This window comes from Astatotilapia calliptera, chromosome 23 (genome assembly GCF_900246225.1).
Source record: "Astatotilapia calliptera chromosome 23, fAstCal1.2, whole genome shotgun sequence".
In the NCBI taxonomy this organism is placed as follows: Eukaryota; Metazoa; Chordata; class Actinopteri; order Cichliformes; family Cichlidae; genus Astatotilapia; species Astatotilapia calliptera.
The window spans coordinates 5,624,354-5,645,875 of NC_039323.1; the positions used below are offsets into that span (position 1 = coordinate 5,624,354).

At 38.2% G+C, this 21,522-nt stretch overlaps 2 protein-coding genes across 7 annotated transcripts in view; one reads left to right on the forward strand and one right to left on the reverse strand.

Moving 5' to 3' along the window:
• Window positions 1-119: 119 nt before the first annotated feature.
• tm6sf2b (transmembrane 6 superfamily member 2b) lies at window positions 120-20,982 on the reverse strand. Of its 3 annotated transcripts, none has more exons than XM_026159753.1 (12): window positions 20,952-20,982; window positions 15,046-15,107; window positions 14,695-14,815; window positions 8,420-8,523; window positions 6,086-6,183; window positions 5,817-5,920; window positions 5,089-5,171; window positions 4,539-4,663; window positions 3,857-3,958; window positions 2,835-2,927; window positions 1,104-1,223; window positions 120-453 (listed from the first exon to the last, which is right to left on the reverse strand). In XM_026159753.1, the coding sequence occupies exons 3-12, from the start codon at window positions 14,772-14,774 to the stop codon at window positions 217-219; spliced, it is 1,146 nt and encodes a 381-aa protein (XP_026015538.1). In that variant the 5' UTR covers window positions 14,775-14,815; window positions 15,046-15,107; window positions 20,952-20,982; the 3' UTR covers window positions 120-216. The 3 variants fall into 3 exon arrangements, with proteins under 3 accessions (XP_026015538.1, XP_026015537.1, XP_026015536.1); XM_026159752.1 differs by lacking the exon at window positions 20,952-20,982 and adding an exon at window positions 16,530-17,069; XM_026159751.1 differs by lacking the exon at window positions 20,952-20,982 and having other exon boundaries at window positions 15,046-15,345.
• sbno2b (strawberry notch homolog 2b) overlaps window positions 19,895-21,522 on the forward strand; it is a 63,175-nt gene continuing 61,547 nt past the window's right edge. For 3 of the 4 annotated variants that reach the window (XM_026159743.1, XM_026159746.1, XM_026159748.1), the window contains exon 1: window positions 19,895-20,345. The gene's annotated coding sequence lies outside the window, so the exon portion shown is untranslated. Of the gene's footprint in view, window positions 21,000-21,522 lie in introns of all 4 variants that reach the window. The other variant, XM_026159744.1, reaches the window with a different exon arrangement.

Sequence of the window (21,522 nt, forward strand, 5' to 3'; positions counted from 1 at the left end):
GATGGTATTGACATTGACCAATTTGTGGTTTTACTGTTTATGCATACAATATGAGAAAAAGATGCTGAAAGCAAAGAAATAACCAATAAATCCACAGACATTCAGCAAAATAAGTTGTATTTTGGCATTTTGAAACATGGTCTTTCAAAGAAAACAGTTCTTCATGAATCATCAGATAAGTAATTACCTCCAAAGGTCAGAGAAAATTAAAAATGATCATTTCAGTTTATACTTGGTGTCTTTCTCTTCGCTGATTGGTAAACCCGTTTGCCCAGGGAAGGGAGCAATTTTTAGGAAGAAATAGGGGTTGCTGTAGACCCGCAGGGCCACAAGGACGGGAGTGGCTGCATAGACCAAGTTAGCTGCCAGCACCAACCAGAAAGCATCACTTGGAATGCGATACGGCGCTGTGGTGCGAGGGTGAAGGAATCCCCCGATGTGGGACCATTGGCACTGAAAGGAGAAAGAGAAAGAAAGAGGTCAAACTGTTTGCATATAGGAGGACATTACTTTACATATCAGCTTTTACTCGTCTCTTAATCTCTCTCCACACTGATGACAGATAACTTGATGCCTCAGTATTTCTTTCCAAAAATTATAAACAAATTTTTCCACTGTTATTAGTCTATTAAAATACACAAGATAAAGCTACTAACAAAAAAGATAAACGACATCTGAAAATGTCGTCTTTATGTCTAACTGGAAGTTGGCTTAGAAGACAGAGAGTGTGCAAAAAGGCTTTAATCAAGTAGTTTCTCTTCTCATGGCTCCAATTTTTCTGTCAGAGCAATATGGAGAGAAAGCACCACCAGCTTGTTTGTTACAGAGAATATGCTTCAAAGGATCAATTTTGTCCAGGTCATTTTTAGAAAGATGAAAGCTCACTAGATGGAGTTAATTGCCCTGACATGTGTTGGACCGCTTCTTATTTAACATAAACGGCAGATGGAAAACTGTAATAGGTCAAAGGCAGCAATTATCGCAGCAGCTTCCAATGCAGAAAACTGTCAGTGAATCTTGCATCAGTATTCAAAGACCTGTAGCTTAAACTATGTATTCATAGTAATTTTCTTTATTTACAGTCTGTCCTCTGGTGGCGTTACCTGGATCATAGCTCCGGCAAGAAAGATGGTCCAGTCCGGCATCCATGTGCACCCAGGCTTGAGGAGACCATAAACAAAAGCACCCAGCAAGGGTAGTGCATAAAAGAACAGGTGCAGCATCTAGGGTTAAAAAAAAAAAAGCTTGCACCATTAGTCTAATAATATGATTTCATATCATATCTCACAATACTAAAAATGTATCTTTCTCACAGTAGGTAGTCTCTGTCTATAATATCTTGTATATTCCAGGATATATTGCTCAGGATATGGTTGGACGTGCCCAACAGAGCTGAAAGATTCTTCCATCACTGTCAGTCAGTGTTGTTGTTGAGCCCTGACCAACAGTCCAGCAGACAATTAATACAGTACATCCTCAGTCTCCACTGGCCCACATCGCACTTCAGCTACTCACAGTGAATACAGAAGAGGGCTGCTTAAGCCTCAAAATGCAAACACAGAGCGCCCTTTAATGTGCTGCAGAAAAGTAGCACTAATCGAAATAAAACCTAAGAGAATTAGTATTGGCAGGTATCACAATTAAAATACTCCGCTTTGTCCCTTCCAGTTATATCCTGGGGGTTAATTTAACCTTTTATCCCACAGTTGAACTGCATACATTGGATGAATGTACAATTAATTCAATAATTAAAATGAAGAGACAAAAATAATCAAAAGAAAATACTAAAATCATTAACTTTAGCACTGCAGTGTTTTGCTGCTTCTCAGCTATGCATGCTCTCTAACACAAATTTGCACCCTCAGCACAAATTACCATTTCCACACAAGGGTCGTTACAGAGAGAGTCTTGACCTTCAACTTAAAATATTTGGTGCATGAAAGCCTGTTTCCCACTTTATAAAAGCCTCAAATTATACCAGTGAACGGTTTCCTTTCATTCTCGGTCTTAGGTCCAGATGAATTCTAATGAGTTGAGCTCGGGGCCTGAAAGCCAATCATATATGCCCTTCAGTCTTTTGTTGAAATGCCTTCTTAGTGCAGCCACAGTAATCTGTCGCATATCATTCATCATCATCAATAAATGAAGAGGTCGGTTAGTTCAGAAACTGAGCAGGATTGCCCGGTAAGCCAAACTTCATTTGATTTCTTTGCACATGCCCATGAAGCCTTGGCAGTCACACACAAACGCAGATCTGCAAACATTGCTAAACAAGACGCACTTCCACATGCTGCACACGCATCTTCCTCCCGCCCAGCGAGATGCTGATGGGAGGCTTTGGGCAGGGATTACCTTATCAAGTTCTCAGCATGCGGTTCATCTGTCTGATCATTGACTCTCAATTGTGCCTGGACTGCAGTCCAGACAAGGTCTTTGGATAACCTATTGACAAAGCCATGTATGCCAAACAAAGCACAACAAAACCCACGGCTACACAGGGTCAGAGGAAGAAAATAAAAAGACAGCAGACCAATGCCCGTCAAAGTAATAATGTGTTATCCATCTTAACCAAATGAAAGACAGACACAAAGATCCGCTGGCCTCTCAACCCACGCTCGTTATTGCTGTAATGATGAAAAAGGGCCTTGTAATCAGCTGCGAGTTGAAAGAGTGGGGGAGATAAGGGCAAGCTTCCAGCACGCTCATAGTGAGATCCATGAAAGCAGAGGTCCATTATGTGGCTTGTTATTTAAAATAGACTGGAGAAGAGCTTTCAGGTGTTCCAGCAACGGCAGGCAGAAAGGCTGAGTGTGGTGAGAAAATAAAACACCCACCATAACTCTAGGGTAGCCCACAGGATCCTTCAGGTAAGGTTCATACTGCTTCAGGTATATGAAACAGGCTTCAAGTGGAGAGTCCAGAGCCACCTACAGAGAGCAAACAACATAACAACAGAAAAACCTTACAGTGTAGTTCAGTTTAAGAGAAAAGCATAAAATACCAATGCGTAGATCTGAACGATTCTCTTCCCTTGTCAAAATAGCAAAATGAACATCCAGAGAAGATTTGTCAATGTGACTAAACAGAATAACGCACTGAGCATGGTTAAAGGAATTGTTTGACATTTTGGAAAACATGTTTATTCACTGTATACTGAGGGGTTCGTGAGTTTCTGCCTGCACTGTGTCACACCCTCTCTAAATCTCCCACTCTCTTGTCTACCCTCTTTTTAAGTCTGTCTGTCTTCCAGGAGTGAAGAAGCTGTCAGAGTTGTTTGACTGCACCTTGAGCAGGAGTGTCCAAAAAAATATAAAATGGGGAATATCCCAGGAGTCAGCCTGCATTCAAACAGTCAATTTTGTTTAGAAAGTTTCCCAACTGAGTGAAGTGACCTGGAAGTATCGACATCGCAGTAATAACAAGAGCTGGTCGACTTCTATAAATGTTAATATGCCTGCTTTTTTAGAGCTTTTAGCATAAAATAAACTGGACTCTTGGTTATGTGAAGGAGGAAATGTGATCAGTGTCAATTAATGTGGATTTACATAGGTAGTTGCTGTATTGCCAGGCTTAAGGAGTATGATTACTGAGCTATTTTAAGTCAGTCACAGAAAAGACCAATAAAGAAACGAGATACACTGAATCCAGGGTGAAAGATCATATGACTAGATGTGACCTGACAAGCACTTCATAACCTACATATTATATGTCTTATAAAAATACTATTATTTTAACTCCAGCTTTTCTAATAAGATGATGCTTCTTATCAGTTGTTGTCTTTTTTCACTTTCTTTTAAAACTACAGTTGTAGTCCTTCATTAAAATCTCTTTAAAATTTTATATATGACATACTAACCAAGCCTCTCAGGATGGTGAAGGCCATGGCAGCTATCAGGAGAAACAGCAGAATGATGTCCAAAGGACGCCAGATCAGCTTCAGGCTCTGAGCATGCTGGGCCTGTGGAATGTTAAGAATTTGTCGATATGTGAAGAGGACTCAAAACAAATATATTCACCTCCTTCTCCTTCACTATGAAAAGTATTGATTGCAGGTGCTTTAAATTAAGTCAGCCTAACTTGAATTGAAATGAAGACCACAACAAGTTATAGCTCAAATACAGCTTCCCCCTGGCATAAATAAATGTGCAATCAAACAATCATGGCTCAGGTGTCTAAATGTTGAGCTTCATCTATGTTTTTTTATCAACTCTGACTGTGAGGATAGCATGGAAGCAGAAAGCTGAGTTAAAGGAACGGTGCCGGTGAGATAAATTGGCATGGAACTGGAAATCTGCAGAACTGAGGCCCTTTAAGACTCAACTGGAACAAAATACTACATAATATGATAGAAAATGCAAGAATCTGAGATTTAATTGTTGTTTTTAAAAAACTAACAGATTCAGCAAGCACACCACTCTAACTACACTAATAGTCGCACAGATTTTTCATTGTTTGGATCACATTCACCTGAGCAACAATGCACCTCTAAAGCCCTCCACAATCATATAAATGTCTAATTATTCATGTTCTGTACTTACATTGTATCCACCAATAAGCGGTCTATCTTTTGCCCGAGTGAATAGAACGATTGCTCCCAAAACAGGCATCAAAAGAAAGAGAAAATTGAGCCAGAAGGCTGGATGGATCTCTGACCCATATTTACCTGCCACAAAGAGAAAGATAGACACTTATTGTCAGCATGCACTTAACTATACAAACACCGCCTGTAAACATCTTAATGTAAATGAGCAATTAAGCTTTCTATTAAAACCTCAATTGTGATACTCGAGGCAAAAGAGAGATGTGCAGCGTATCGATGCTAACATAACAGAGCGAACATCACGTTGCCTCCAGACAAGTCTGGGCTTCTGACGCTTATGTATGCAGTTTGAAATGCCAACAACAGATGCTTTAAGTCTGTTTGCTGCTTTGTTCTGTGAGGTTGTGATGGCAGGCGAGACACGGGGCATGTGTGTTTAGTTGGCAGGCTGAACTGTGACACTGATGGTACAAGGCAGGGCAGATGTTTGCCTGATTAAAGCTTGTCATCGTGGGACAGACAGAAAGCGGATTGAAGATGCGGCTCACCTGCCACTATCCCGACAATAAACACACTCATGTTGGCACACAAAGAGCCAGCCCAGAACAGGCCCAGAGTGCGGTAGGCTTTCCTGTGAGAGAAACAGAAAAATACAGAAAAAAAGACCAAAGAGATCAAATGAGATGGAAAGTTATATGTTAAATTTCAAGGCTGGGTAAGTTTAAATAAATGATATTTGAGAACTTCTCATATCCATCCTACAGATAACACAATGCCTAGCTCACTTTCTAAAGTGACAAAAGGCTGATATTGTTTAAAAGAGGATTTAATATCCATGATAGCGCCATCACCAAGGCTGTGCTCCCCCTGAACTCTTGAACTCACTGGCTGCACTTTATGACTAACTCACTCAAGAGGAGGCTTTCTTTTTTTGTTTTCTTTTTTTTTTATCTTTTTTTTCTCGAGCCGTTGTCTGGGATTTATGTGATAAATCCACCCATGAATTTCTAAAGTGAAACACATCATTGGCTCAGTTACTATTTCTTTAGAAAAGCTCAAATACAGGAAAAAGATAAGCCTGAAGCTTGACATATGCTGTAAAAGAAAAGTTTATCTTTGCACTGAAATGCATTCCTACTGCTTTTAGACTGTATACACAGACAGTTTTCATACCATCCTGTGTGTGTTTTCGCATTTTGAAAGGGACCCTACCCTGTAGATCTCTCTATTGTCATTTAATGCAGACATTATGTGATGTGATTTTAGCATCACCCACCTGTCTGTTATTCTGCTGATCATCATCAGGTACATGATAAAGTGTGCTATTCCATCCCAGTAACACATCATGATGCCATACGACGTTCCAAGATAGGGCTCTCCCTGAAACACAGAAGTTGTACACATGCCTCACAGCATTATTATCATGTTTGCTTAACATGGTTATTTGTGCTTTGATCGGTGTTTGTTGGGTGTTTTTTTTTTTTTAGAATTTCAGAATTTTAAATGTTAATAAATAAGAATAATAAGAATAAGAATAAAACCTACCGTCTTCTGGTAAAACTCCATAAAGCCAGAAATAATGCCATCATATTCCAGAGCACTTGTCAGGTCAATGATACATGTGAAAGAAAACTCAGCAAAAACTGTGGGGGAAAAAATGATTTAATGGATATTTAAAAGGCTAACCTGTGTGCTTCATACCAGAAGCCCTGTAATTTCAGCTCTGTGCCTGTGTGTAGGTGATAATTGGTAGTGTACAATATCTTTAGAACCTTGAAAAACTCGGAAGGTTAAGCAGCTTTGCTCGCTTTGAAGGCACTATGATATTAAAAGTTACTCTTTTTGCATATTCTGACACCTGAATTCCTCTATAAATTAAAGTATATTAGAACATGACATCAAATCTTTCTAGATTTTCTGAGCCTTTTTCATTGTTTTTTTGTTTAAAAGGTTTTCCTTCAAATGGCAGGTGATTGATTAATGGAACAGCTTGGGGAGAAAATTAAGTCTTGAGCAACGAGGTAGACTGTGCATGCTTAAATCGAGTCCATGGTGAACAGACTTCTGTCCTTAGGTTAAGGACCCAGGAGAACTGAAAGGTCTCGTCTAGCAAATAATATTTAAGAATGAAGCCACACATACACATTATTGGCATGGAGGGCTTACTATTAATATAAACTGTAACAATAACACTGTTGTTATGAACTATTATTAATACTACAGTTTACATTCTATTCAAGCTCTCTTTGAGAAATTACAAAGTCTGAAGTGTTGCTTTAGACCCATATTGCAGCATTAAAATAACAGAATGCAATGTGCTATTCAGTATCATTTGCATACAGTATGTTTCATTATAAAACAATTGACCAGCAACTCCCTTTCCAGATGTCCAGATTTTATCTTAGGCGTGATCTAATTGGCTTGGAAATGATGTGATTGTGAATGCCACTGAGCAGCAGCATGACTTTTGGTAGACCATCTGGTAGAGTTATTGTGACAGAATAAATGATTGCTATTCTACAGCACAGCATAGCAGTTATTATAAAATACAACAGCCAACTTCTACACATTGCAAACTGCTGTTTGTGCATACTGTACTGCTGATTAGATTGGTACTTCCATTTATGCATTGTGCACTGTTGCAAGTGTTAGTACTTTTGCACAACAGCAAGAAGCTTGTGGGTTTGAGTCTGCTGATCAACTAGAGCCTTTCTGTGTGGATTTTCCAAATTTTCTCTGTGTTTGTGTGGTTATTCTCCAGGTTCTCATACATCTATGAACAGCCTCAAGTTTATTGGGTTTTTTGTTGGTTTTCTACTTTATTTTATTGTTTCATTGTAAGTTAGCTGACTATCTGGATCACAGTTACAAACTTTCATGTTGCCCAGTACTAATATGTGCAGGTTACAGCCCTCTGTACAGGATAAAGTGGGTATAATCATTGATATATAGAAAAAAATACACGTCTGCAGTTTAAGTCAATTAAAAGAGAACACCTGTGAAAGCCATTACAATGATCTACCACCTGGCCACTGCAGAATCTGTGTTTTTATACAGAAACCACTGTTTCACATATTGTCTCCCTCATGTAATCCTGAGGAGCTCCACTAGGATTATCTCTGAGATCTAAGAGGTGATATAGCAGAGAGATTGTGGCCCTCTAGCAATGAGAAAAGCCTGCCACTTCTTTTCATTTAATGTTTTGGCTCTTATAGACAATACCAGCACTGCCTTGAGCACCCACAGCCAATAGTTTAAAATTTCCACCCAAATAGCCTAGCCCCTAGCATCTGCTGCAGGGATCAATTTGAGGGGGGAACCCTGGGGTAGAGAGGAAGCTCAGTTTGACCGGTCACACTAATTCACATTACAGCACAAAATATTTTAGAATTCTTTAAACTTGCATGAAAAGTGCACAAGCTGCTATTGTTATATGACCAAAGTGACTACAAAGGTCCTCAAATTATTCAGACTGAGTCAGTAGGGCAATCCAGATTCTACTATACAGGAGCAACGACCGTGTCCTGTATTACGAAATAGCTGTGACCTTTTTTCTTAAGAAGCAATCAAAAACTCAGTTTTAAAAGAATAGCTGAAAGGTTAAGTAAGTGCAAGAGCTGTGAGGGTTGTCAGTCTGCAGGGAGCGTTTGGGTCAGTCACGCTTTAGAAAAGCCTGGTAAAACGTTGCTCTGAGCCTAATCAGTCTAAGCTGCTTTCAACATATCAGGTGAAATCACACTGAATACAATTCATGTTTTCACGCTTCTGTAAATCCTTTTGTGGGAGTTGGAACAATGCATAGCAGTCATTAAAATTCCATAGTGTATTTGGAAATGCAACGCAAGTAAGTTGAGAAATGCACATATTTGCGTTGATTACCAAAGAATAAGAAGTCTTTAGGTGCGTTTCCACGAGTGATGAGGAAGTAGAACAGAAACACAATCACCAGCACAGCAACACCAATCTCCAGAATCACATAAGGCCTGTGGAAACAGAGAAATGTCAATGTGTCATAAGAAAATATCCATTTTTTTAACACAATCTCACTGCTGATGCTTTTAGATAGCAAGCTATCTTTGATATATATATATATATATATATATATATATATATATATATATATATATACGTACGTACGTACTTTCCCACAGTCAGTATTCATCTGCTATATCCCATCTCTCTTGGTGTAGTAGCTAAAAGCACATCTTTACAAACTTTAATCAATCATAGGCAGAGGTGTGGGATGCAGCAAGCTAAGGCCATGTTAGTTCAGCATTGCCCTCCATGTTTACTGGTCAAAGGTACCTCCGCCTTACACTGGAAAAGATTAATGTGCTCAAGGTATCTCCTAGTAAACAACATTGCATCCTCACAAAACTCACAGTGTGTGCTCACAGAAGGAAAACAAATGCTATGAGAGCAAAGGCATGCTCCCTAGCTACCCCTCCAATTCAACAGTACAGGAAGATTTATGCACACAATACCGTTTGTTTGTGGAGTGGAAGAGCACAAGGCATATTGTATGTCAAGAGTAATTTATCAAACTCTTCTGTGCAGTCCATATTGACTGTCAGTGTCCACATGGGCAAATAAATAAATAAATGTCTGTGTGGAGACATATTCACATAGGAAGAATAAAAAATTCTGCTGAAATGCTTTGTGGGTGAGGGAAGACTAAAACATGCATATTATCACCATCTTTGTTTATTCAGGCTAAAGCATTATAATGTTTATCCATCAGCTGCTGACAATCTTATAAAGACAGTATCCTAATAAACAGGCACAAGAGATACGCCTTGAATGAGAACGTGATTCCTTAGAGCTTAGAAAAGCAATTACCCCATCATCATATCAGTCATATCATTATGCCCACAAACTTTGCCTTCTATTTGCTCCCTTTTAGTTTCTCCTTTCCCTTCAAGAAATGTTAGCTTTAAAGAGTTTGCACAACTAGCATATACACTCTTTAAACTGATGTCATAGAATGTACGGGGTTGAATATGGTCAAGGATTCCTCAGCTTGTTATACATACTGTATATCACAGTCACCAGTACTAATGCAGTTTGAGTTTTAAGCTTACAGAGTCCTCTAGTGGTAGAAAAGTATACCAGCTGTCACCCAGCGCAGTCAGAAATAGGGGTACGGAAGGGGTACATTACTGTGCCCCAAGGTACAAAAATGACATTAATACAGTCTAAGGACAAATATTGGACCTCGGGGTAACTATCTGTACCTTTTTTAGTGTCTGAAAGGTACATACATGTTCCTTAATTGTGAAAAGTACTTATTTGTACCCATTCTTTCAAAAGATAAAGTACAGGTTGATTAAGCACTTTTTGATTAGAGTTTTTTTATTTTTATTATTTTTGACAAAAAGCACCCTTATTGAACTCGGAGTGCGAGTTGAGCCCATCCTCACAACATCAAACAAAAAGTAGAAGAAGAAACTCAACGAATAGCTGGTGGATTCTAGAACTTTCTGTAAATGCAGCAGGTGCCATTTTGTTTTATCAACGGAGGGAGATGAATTACGAACTTGTCCGAGGAACTCTTAACAAAAATACAAGAGTGGGGCTTAGATGTCACCGAAGCTGAAGCTCAGCGTTTCAGAGGTAAGTTTTATTTAAAGAAAAATGTAGCATAATTACTAATTATTGGTTTAGCCTAGCTTAACGTATATTAGCAATTTAGCTAGTTTTGGCACTCTCTTAGCTCAAATTATGTCTTTTTACAAACGTTTTTACAAACGTTTCATGTGTAAAGTTGAGGTCACAGTTCTGAAAAATGAAAAATGTGTACACATAGTAGTTGTATAAGTTTGAACTTATATACCGTATTTCCCGGACTACAAAGCGCACCTGAATATTAGCCGCACAAGCTAAAATCAGGGGAAAATCCTGTTTTGTACATACATTAGCCGCACCTGACTAAAAGCCGCAGGTGTTTCAATGTTGACTTATCATATGTAAGAGAATATGCACAAAGGGAATTGTCAGGAAAGAGATGGCTGTTTGGAGACACACCCCTTTTATTAATATTTTGAAAAACAAGTTATGGGTACATATTTGCACATGTAGTACATAACAGTAACCTACAGCACACCAGAAAAATAGATTCGGACTACCTTTTAGGCTCAGGTGCAGTGACACGGCTTTAACAAGAAGAAAAGTCAGTCATTCACCATCTTTCTCTTCTTCCTGCGCACTAAAACCACCAAAGTCCTCTTCTCCAATGTCGGAAACGAACAGGTTCAGGATGGCTTCGTCATCCACTCTCCGCTTCTCTCCTTCGTTGTCACTTTCAAAACCAAAGAAATCCTCGTTGTCAGTGTCAGAGTCGAACACCCTCAGAAGGGCTGTGGCGGTGTCCTCCTCTCCATCATGCAGCAGTCCAGCCCTTCAAAATCCGTTGGTGATCGTGGATGTTTTCGCACTTTTCCACGCTGTCAGAATCCACCGGTGGAGTTGAGCATAACTTGCTTTTCGCAAGTTTATCGCCGCTCGTCATCCATGCCTCCCGCTGAATGCGTAGCGCTACTTTGAAGTTTGTTTTTCGCGCTACTTCGTACGGCACTACATTGCCTGGCGGACGGACATGTGACTAACATACCACTCTTGAACCCCGATCCTTCCGCCAGGCAACGTAGTGCCGTACAACAGCGGAACAAACAAAACAAATCGTCTTACGATATCACAAAAATCATGGAAAATCCATAGAAAAGCCGCACCTGACTAAAAGCCGCAGGGTTCAAAGCTTGTGCAAAAAGTAGCGGCTTATAGTCCGACAATTACGGTATGTGGTTCAGCCACAGTCTATAGGTTCAGTAACCCCTGCGCAGCGGAACGGCGCAAAATTTGATTCCCTGGTAGCTGAATGCAGTTTACCGTTAGTGTATTAATGGTTTAATAAAATCACGTTTTTACATCCATTCCAAGGCCATCAACACACATGGGCGGCTGAATATAACGTCTAAAGGAAATATCTTGACGCCGCACTTGTTTAAAATATAACAAGGGTGTCGCAGCTGGGGTTTGATAGTCGCGTTTTAAGCAATGTGGGAACTTTTTCAGCATGTAATCTGAGCTTGTAATACGGTCCTGCGGGTGTTATCGCTATAAGTAATCGGTCTGAAAGAACAGACGGCAGAAACTGTCGGAAATCTGGAGAAAGGAGTCACCTTAGTAGTGAATATTAACAAATTACAGCATTCTAGTCTTTTTTTTTTTCTTCCAAACTTGAAAGGGCACAAAAGCATGCTAAGACTCTGCTCTCCTGTGTCCAGTAGTCCCAAACAAACATCTAAATTTAAATATGAAAACTTTGCATATCGAGAGGATTCACTCTAAAGATTTGGTTTATTTTATTTAATTTACTTATTTTTTTTAATGAATATTTCTTTGAACTGAAAGAAGTATTACAAAAGGTTTTAATGTGTGTGATATACGGTTTTTACCCATGTAAAAATGTGGTGATAAATATTCTTACATGGAATTTAGAGTTTGTACTACCATTTATCTTGCAGACAATGAGGTTGATGGTGACACAGTTGACTGCGGTCTTACTGAGACTATGGTTGCATACCTTTTCCAAGGATCCTTCAAAAAGCAGGTTAAATTCAACCAATTTGTGTCAAGGATGAAGGAATCTTCAGTGACGCTGACTCTACAGACTGTCTCTCCAGAAGACTGGCAACCATCTACTTCGTCAACTTCAATAAGGTATTTTCTTATTTATAATGAAGTTAGTATGTCTGAAACATACATGTTGGCCGTTATGCACTTTTAGGATTTAGTTAATATGATCATTGTTTCTACCATATGTATTGTTACTGTAGTGTTTTATACTTCAATTCATGCAATAAAAACAAACACTTAACTGTTTTCACAGCAATGAAAATACTTTGAGACTTTAACCGATACGAGTTCTTTGTGATGCACAGATCGTGTCAGCTCTAATTGTATATTTAGTCTTATGTTGGGTTTCTAATCTGTTTTGACTTTCTCTTCTCACTCTTGCTTTCTTTCAAGGGACCATGCGTCCAAGGAGAGGATTTATTATCCATAGACGCCCACTTAAAGGTCTTACAGTGCCAATATCAGAAGATGCAACCAGATACCATGGTGGTTCATAACCATATGCAGCAAACGTTTGCTTGGCGGCAGAAAGAAATTGCAAATGGTATGCCTGTGGAGGATGTGTTGAAGAAGTACCCCTTCTTAGGGATGCCTACTGGTGTAAGTCAGAAAGCTGAATTGAACTTGGAAATAGCTGTCACATTTAACATGTTTATAGTAGTATATTTTATTTGCCCTTGACCTTGCTTTCTTCATCTGTCCCTCTTTCCTTTTTTTGTATGTTCATGTAACTTCTTACAGTATTGTTGTTAAATTCTATAAAAAAATAATTATGCAGCACCATACATAATGAATATCAACTTTAGATTATTTCATTTTCATACACTGTTATTTTGTACTGAAAATTAATTTTTTACTTGTAGCTGTGCAACGAACTCGGGTGGATCCAACCAACAACGGGTAATGTAAGCCAGCGATTTCGTGAAGGGCTCTCATGTGTTGCAGCAAAGGTGATTGACGTTACACGAGGGAAAACCCCACTCTACCAGCTCTACCTTGATGCAAGAGAGGAGGCTCTCACTGATGACCTACCAGGTATTTGCTTTTTTTTTTTTTTTTTTAACTTCAAGGCTTCCATTTTATATAATTTTTATAGGTAACTGGAAATGCCAGATAAAATGCATGGGTGATCTTGTGTTTTGTTGTTTTTTTGGCAGATCTTGACACAAGGGCTGCACTTTTATTCCTGCCATACGTCTTCAAGGAGAAACTGGATCTCTTTGTCATACTTGGAGAGGTGTGTGTATTAAAATATTTAGTCTATATAAAAGGAAAACAAATGTATCTTTTGTTAAGAGACTAAGATATTGCTTTCCTCTACCTTCTCTTTTGACTTCAAAGGTTTATCCTAAAACCCCCTATCCAACTGTTCAGCTACTTTATGAAGACTGGAAACCAGTGTTCTCCAGAAGCGCTCCAAACATTGTGAAGTTGGATGGCAGTGAAGTGTGCAGAAGCTCGTGTATTTTTGAAGCAATCATCTCTTCTTTCTGCTTGTATTTTGTCTTCAACCTTGCTTACCCAAAACATCTGAAGAACACCCTGATTTTTCTCCAAAAGTACATTGTGAAAATAGATGAGGGTGAGGACCGGCCTCTGCCAATCACAGTCACCAGACAAATAAATCTTCTGTATTGACCACCATGCCTCAGCCATATCAGTGCTCCAAATGTGGCAGAAGAACCTTTAGTTTGACAAAGCTTATTCAGCACATAGGTGATGCCAATTTTGATATAACCTGTGGACTCAGTGACTGCTGTTCTTCCTTCAAAAAATATGAATCTTTCAGACGACATGTGTATAGGAAACACAGAGAACAGGTGTTGTGTTAATATTGACACAATGTGGGTCTTTTGTGGAAAAATTCTCATTCCTCTGTTATATGACAACCATTTTCATTCATACAGTGTTAGAGTTGATAGTGAATGGACGTTGCTAAAACCTGGACAGGAAATTGATGTTGCAGCTTATGACACATACTGTGTTGATAACAGTTTGTATGTAACAGTTAAGCAATGTATTTAAGAAGGTAATAAATGTGACAAGTATTTTTGACTTTGTATCTTCAATTTTTCAAATCTTGAGAGGAAAAATATAGGAAATCTGTGTGTAGATACTGAACCTTTAGAAAGACATTTTTGTACTCCTTTTAAGGGTTCTTTTTTGTACTTTATACTAAGGGTACAACTTTGCCCTTTAAAGTACAGGTTTGACGTGTAAAAGGTACAAATTACAAGGGTACAAATCAGTACCCACAGTTTAGGGTACAGAACGGTACCTTAGAGGGTACCACCCCAGTGACAAGCCATTGTACCCTTATAGGTACATTTCTGTACTTTAATTTCTGAGTGTGAGTGATACTGGAAGGATTTCTAACATTACTGTATATTAACAATTATTCTCATAGTTTAAAAAAATGCATGTGTTGTGAGTGAATAATATATAACGTGTTACAATGATTTCATGGGAAAGACTGTATGTATTAAGGTGATAAGAAATCAGTACATTTAATAACTTACTCTTGAAGCTCAGAGATGGTGTTCATGGCATAGAGGATGCCAAGGGCGGAAAATGAGAATAGAAAGACAAAAATCTCCATCTCTTCAATAGCTGTTCAGCGCCCTCCCTGCAGGATTCACACTAAGGATGAAAATATAATGCAATTATAAGTGAATAGCATTCTCATCCAGCAATAAAAACAAATTTAAATAGTCGACTGAGCCAATATTAATAACATCAGCACATTATTAACTTGAAAACTGAAATTAAATGGTATTAAGCAAAATTAGATGAATGAGTTCCACAAAGTATCATTTAAAATGAAACCTTAACAGTGAAATAAATGAAAAAGAAGGAGAGCAGGGTCTTACCGTCTGGCTACGTTTGGTGAATTAATCAAATTACTGCTGGCCCGAGGCAGACATGGCATTTACTGGGGAAAGAATGAGTGGTAACAAAGAAGCTTTTGGGGGGAAAGTTGGGCAATTTGGTTTTGTCAGAGATTTACATAAGTCGTATTAGATAATAGGCCTACATTCCATATTAGGCCATGCAACGTTTTCAGCTTACGTATACTGATTATGTGAGGCATTTAATGCTTAGTTATATGAAATATGCCTTCTCTATACTCAGACATACAATACAACAGTGTTGAACTGATACGATATAAAGCGCCTTGAGGCGACAGTTGTTGTGATTTGGTGCTATATAAATAAAATTGAATTGAATTGAATTGAATTGACTTGACTTGAACAAAAGCTAAATCAAAATTTGATTTCAATTAATGAACCCTTTACACTCTAAAGTTATGAAAATGTCTGCACATCAAATAGCATTTGAGAACTTGCGCAAACTTCCCACAAGAAAATAGACCCTAATTGTAAGGTTTGTATCTTCTGCGCATTTGATTTGATAGGGAGTGACATTCACGTTTCTGCTGAAACAGGACTGCATACACCGAGCTCTATTTAAGTAAATCATTTGCTTTCAACGAGTTGCAAATTTTCAAAGAAAGAAAGAAAGAAAGAAAGAAAGAAAGAAAGAAAGGAGCCGTAGCATTCCTATAGTCCTGTCAAAAGAAGGATTGCTGCAGACCGTTAATCTGTGACATACAGTCAAGACTGTAGACAGGAAATGTTTCCGCAGTTCTTTTTCTACTAATTATCAGAATTTCTCAACAGAGCCAAATCCTCACTATGCCTGTGTGCCGTGGCCTGGTTTTATGTGTTTTTGCACAACGGCTTGGGCTTTTGAGGTCTCGAACTTTATAATCCAGCTCACGTCAAAGAAAGCATTGTCAGAAAAATTCCACTAGGGTGAGCCAAACGCTAAAAAAATAAAATAAAATCCTGCTATGTTTGTGTGCAAATAAACTCTGAGAAACTACAGTTCATTTTGAACTTTGACATAGAGCAGATTTTTTATTAATGATGCACACATCAGTCAGCATTTGCTCAGAGTATTATGGCAGAAACTGAGACTTTGCAGTTATTGTTACTGGACAGTGAATCAGCTGAGGAATGAGTAACTGTCTTAAGTGGAAACACCTTCAGAGATGAGCCAAAGTACTGTAAAGAACTAGAATGCATCATGAAGGTTTTATTTTGCTTTCACATACTGTATCATCAACCACCACCTCGCTAACACAAGAGAGAACAAGAATACTTGACAGAAAGAAAAGAGCACCACCCTGCCAGTATCTTTCCAAAAGAAAAGAAAAGAAAAGAAAAGAAAAGAAAAGAAAAGAAAAGAAGAGTGAATTTGAATACAAACAAATGTACACACACACACATACACATCGCCCTTTGCTTCCCACCAACCTCTATTGTTGGGAATAAGAGGAAGGCAGTTTTACCAGGAAGGCTGTGGCAATGTGTGTTTGCTGGAAACAACTGGATCTCTTCCAGCTCCGTTGTTCAATATCACAGGATGGACAGACTGATACCAAAATGAAAGAGTGACCTGCAGGAGGAAGAAGAGCATGTACTCCATTTCACATCTTAAATGAAACATGCTTTTATAGAATAACTGTCCGTGGGGAAGTAGTCTGATAGATCTGCTGAAATGAAAGTGGTGTGACATCATGGTTGATATGCCACTGCCAGCCAGTCAGGTTGGAATTTATGTCCATGTCTGTCCAGGCTCATATGAAGTGATACCTTTGTTTGATTGTAATAAAAAGGTTATTTAAAGGTTATGCTAGATTAATAAAGGTGATTCTGATAGAACACAAACATATACGAATGACAATGCATGAGTAGTCAGTGCATGACTAAAGGCTAAAAGCGTGTTATGTGAAGTGATGCTGACGCTGATCTTTCAGCTGCATTTGCCTAGACCTTATTTCATAGTTAAAAACAAAAGAGCAACAAAGAGATGAGTTAAAAGCAAAATATATTCACACTATGACAAAATAAACTAAACAGAATAATTTACCCTAGAGTCTAAGTGAAACAAAGAGAATAAAAGTGGCTGGACTGCAGGTATTTAGCCTAGATGATATTGCATAAATGTTTTAACAACACATGGAAACTGTTTAAATATTGTGCTCTATGATGGTTATGTCCTGGGGGAGAAAAAGGATGAAGGTGTTGTCAGAGCTCCAACTTTCTGATGACCTTTCCCTTGCCCTCTTTTTCCGGGAAGAGTTTACATCTGTTAAATGGAGTAACCGGCAACCAAGTATTTATACTGCCCATCACCCAGTTTACTGTATTTCTACACTTACAGCAAAGCTCAGGAGCCAAACAATAAAGTGGTGAAAGCTGTTGTGATGAATGGTGAGGTAGAACCTGAGCAAGAGTACCTGTGACAGCCTGAACTTTTCCAGTTGTCTTAGGCAGTACATACACTTTTACCTTTGCATACCAAAATCTAATCAGGAAGTGTTACATTACAAACAAAAGTTTGTGCTAAATTTCAAGAAATTCCTTCAAGGCATTCCTGATTTATCCTTTTTACCTGCGCCAAGGAGTTTAAGTTTTTGGTAGTATCTGTGTGCATCCGTTCTGTCATTCTCTGTTAAGAAGACAGCTTTAAAAGCTTTAAATTAATTCAGCTAAAACTTTATAGCTGTGTACAGTTGTATTAACAGTTCATTAAAATTTGCATGGTCAACCTAATAATTTATTGGTCCAAAATTGACAAAAAACCTTATAACCTTATATGTTTCTTATAAGTGTTGTGTGTATTGTCAACACAATACACACATTTGCCCACATCACACACATTGCTGAAGTGCATTATTCTGAGCATGATGAAGTACCCATTTCTTAAACGCTCGAAATGTTACTGAAAAATGACAATAGGTTTTCAGACTGAAAAGAATGGGTTGGCATGGGATAATTTCGAGTACAGTTTATTGATTTTATTATGAATCTGTTAATTTACAGAAAGAGGTTATAACTGTTAAAATACATAACAATTTGAATAGATGTGCGATGTTGCTGAATACATTTTTTTTGTTTTTTAGGAAACAAAATAAATTTCTGATCAAAACCTTTTGTTCATTAAAAAGATTATTACTTAAAATTTTAACTAATTTTACTAAACAATGAAATTAATGCTATACACCTGCACATAAACCTGCACTTTGCACTGTTTTTTGCAGTTTTTACTACAGTTTTTAAAAAAAAAAAACTTTTTTCACTGCAGGCCTATTAAAGTACTTTTAAAATAAACAAAGAAAACAAAATGAATTAATATAATGAATATAATATATAAAAAATGGCTATAAAAATATAATACTATTTCCCTAAAAGTGAATACTGTCCAGTGAACTGGCTGCTGTGGAAGAGGTTTTTTCCTTTTGGAGTGCTTTTTCTTGTTCATTTTATTTATTACACCTTTATTTAATCAGGAGGTCCCTTGAGACCAACTGTTAAAAATCAAATGTAACATCAAAACACATCAAACAAAATAAAATAAGTCAGAGTCAAAATAACACAAATACAAGGTCCGGCTTATAAATAGCGGTTACACTCTCTAGTTACAGGAGTCTTTATGAGAGCTCTGAACTCTCCCACGGAGATAAAAAACATTCAACTTTAATGTGCGCTGAAGGTTATTTCATGACAAAGATGCAAAATTAGAGCATGTTTGTAGAAACTCAACGGCTGGATCAATAACCTCACAAAAAGAAGGAAAAAACAGAGACATATACACCCTACATATAAGCATATGGATATCAAAAAACAACTGCATAAAAACATAGCAATAAATCATACTTTTCTTACATTTATGATTATCAGCAGTTTCAGGAGTAATACTTGAACCTGCAAGAGTAGCAGTAGGGATTGTGCACAGAATGTTGGTCCATGGAAGGGAAAAACTGTAAAATAGGTTAATTAATTAATATATGAAAATAAAGAATCTGGTTAAACCTAGTTCTTAAAACTGCAGCTGAAACAAAACAAATGCACATAGCGCCTAACAAGACCGTTTAAAGTGACATACTTTAAGAATTCAGTTTTATTTATATAGCACCAAATCACACCAGTCACCTGAAGGCTCTTTATACTGTGTGGTAAAGACAATACAGTAACATAGAGAAAACCCCAGCAATCACACATGCCCCAATGAGGAAGCACTTGGCAACAGTGGAAAGGAAAAACTCCCTTTTAACGGAAAAATCCTCTTAAAGATCCAGGCTGAAGGAGGGTTAGCCCTCGGCCATTGATCGGTTGGGAGTGAGATGGGGTAGACATGACAAAAAGCACAATGATGGACCAGAGACAGAGATTAATAATGACTAATGATTAAATGCAGAGTGGGTACAACCACAGAAAGTGAAAAGAAGTAAGTGAAAAAGAAACCCTCAGTGCATCATGGGACGCCTCCAGCAACCCGGGCCTCTTGCACCACTAAGGAGGAGTTTGGGTACCTGATCCAGTCCTAACTATAAGCTATATCAAAAGGAAAAGTTTTAAGTCAAATCTTAAAAACAGAGAAGGTGTCTGTTCCCAAAAAGGGAGCTGGTTCAACAGAATAAAAGGCCTAAAACTGCAGCCTGAGCGCAAAGTGGTCTGTTGGGGTGATGTAGCACTACGAGGTTTAACCTCTAAACTTTTATAACCTAATGCACACTTACATTAAGTTACATATTGTTTAAACCAGTGAAAACTGTGTTTGTCGGTATTATTTATTTATTTTTATTTATATTGGTTTATTGTAGACTTACACTTGTTTTTAAAACTATGAAATATTTTTTTTATTTATCAGATAGTCGATCTGAATTTCAGCATCTGCATACCTTTGACTGAGCTGCTTGTTATTATTAGGGTACTAGTATTTATTTCTTGGCCAGCTGTTTATTAACTTAGCTATAACTGCTGAGCGCTCATTTGTCACCGCTTTATATATTTTGTCTAACTTGACGCATTGTCTCAGGTGGGCCAAACACTTATCTATTTCTGTGCTCTTCTGTTTTCTGTTCTCGATCAACAAGCAGAGTCCTCAAGGGATCTGAACGAGCGGCTCTTGTGTGTGACGACAACGGCGGAAATATTTTTTCGCTGTTCAAAATGGCAGCGTCTCAATCAGGAAGTGGAGAAAACAACTACGAAGAATAAGTTGGATAAAATTCCCTATTTCTGTTACTTTGACGCGAGTCTTCGATCAAAATCAGGCCGTGAGCTCGGGGTTTGGTTTGAGAATAGGAAACACGTCAACGGTAAGTGTACTTCGATTATATTGGGAAAATGCGAGCGACACATCGGCAGTAGCCTTATAACAAGATGCGTTCAGGGCAGCCTCTCCTAGGCGCGCACGTTTTTTACGACGGGCTACGCCGGCTCTTCGGCGCCTGGACTGGATTAAACGAATGGGACGTTATCGATATACATGTAATGTCATGAAACCCATGGAAGTTAGGAGCAAATAAAACACACATAGCGATGTTAATTACTTCGTTATGCTGTGTTCGAGAAAGTCCGGTGGCTATCTTAGCTAGCGTGTTACGGAGTTACACGCTATCGCTTTAATATTAGCCAACCAGCAAGTAATTTGGGTCAATAAAAATTTCCATGCTATCTTTATCATTTAAAGAGAAACAGGTAGCAGTTGCTACAAAAACTATTTTAACACAAATCTGGACAAACTGATATTTTATGTACTAAACTAGAGTGTATTCTCTCTCCAATAACATACAAGTGCCAGGCATGTTAGTGTAAAACGAGCATACCCAAAGTCGGAAAAAGGCTATGAGCTATGCTACCAGAGCTAGCACAATGAGCTATACAAAGTATGGTTGATTTTAGTGAAGTAAAACCAGGTATACTTTGCCTAATCGTTGTTTTCTTGACCAGCAGTCGTACGCGATTTTTCGGTAAGAAAACGAAGCATATTAATTAGAAATATTCAGAAGCCAGTGTTGGTTTGTTTGTTACTCCGTAATAGATATGTCGTTTGTCGTTCACTAAGCTAACAGTAGTGGCAGTGATACTGTACGCAGAGCTTTGGCTGTTTTCCTTTGTGCTGTTTGAAACCAGTGCGTCCACTTTTATCAACACAAGCTGTATTTTCAGCTTATTTAAAAAATGCTGCTTACTTTCATCGCGTAGGCGTACACACTAACTTTAGCTGAATTACAGGAGAGGGAACAACGCCATTTAGTATAATCTCAAAGCAAGTCAAGTTAGTTGAAAAGTACTGTTGTTCTCGGAGACCTTGGGGAGATGTTGCCCCAGTTTGTGCATCTAATGTATTAATTAACAAATGAGACAGAAGAAAGGCTGAAAGTTGTAAGCGTACTTGGTAACAATAAACTTTGTGCGTGTAATACATGTTTCCGCACACTTCTTTTTCATTATATGATTATGACGTGTATGTACCACTGTTAGGAATGTTGT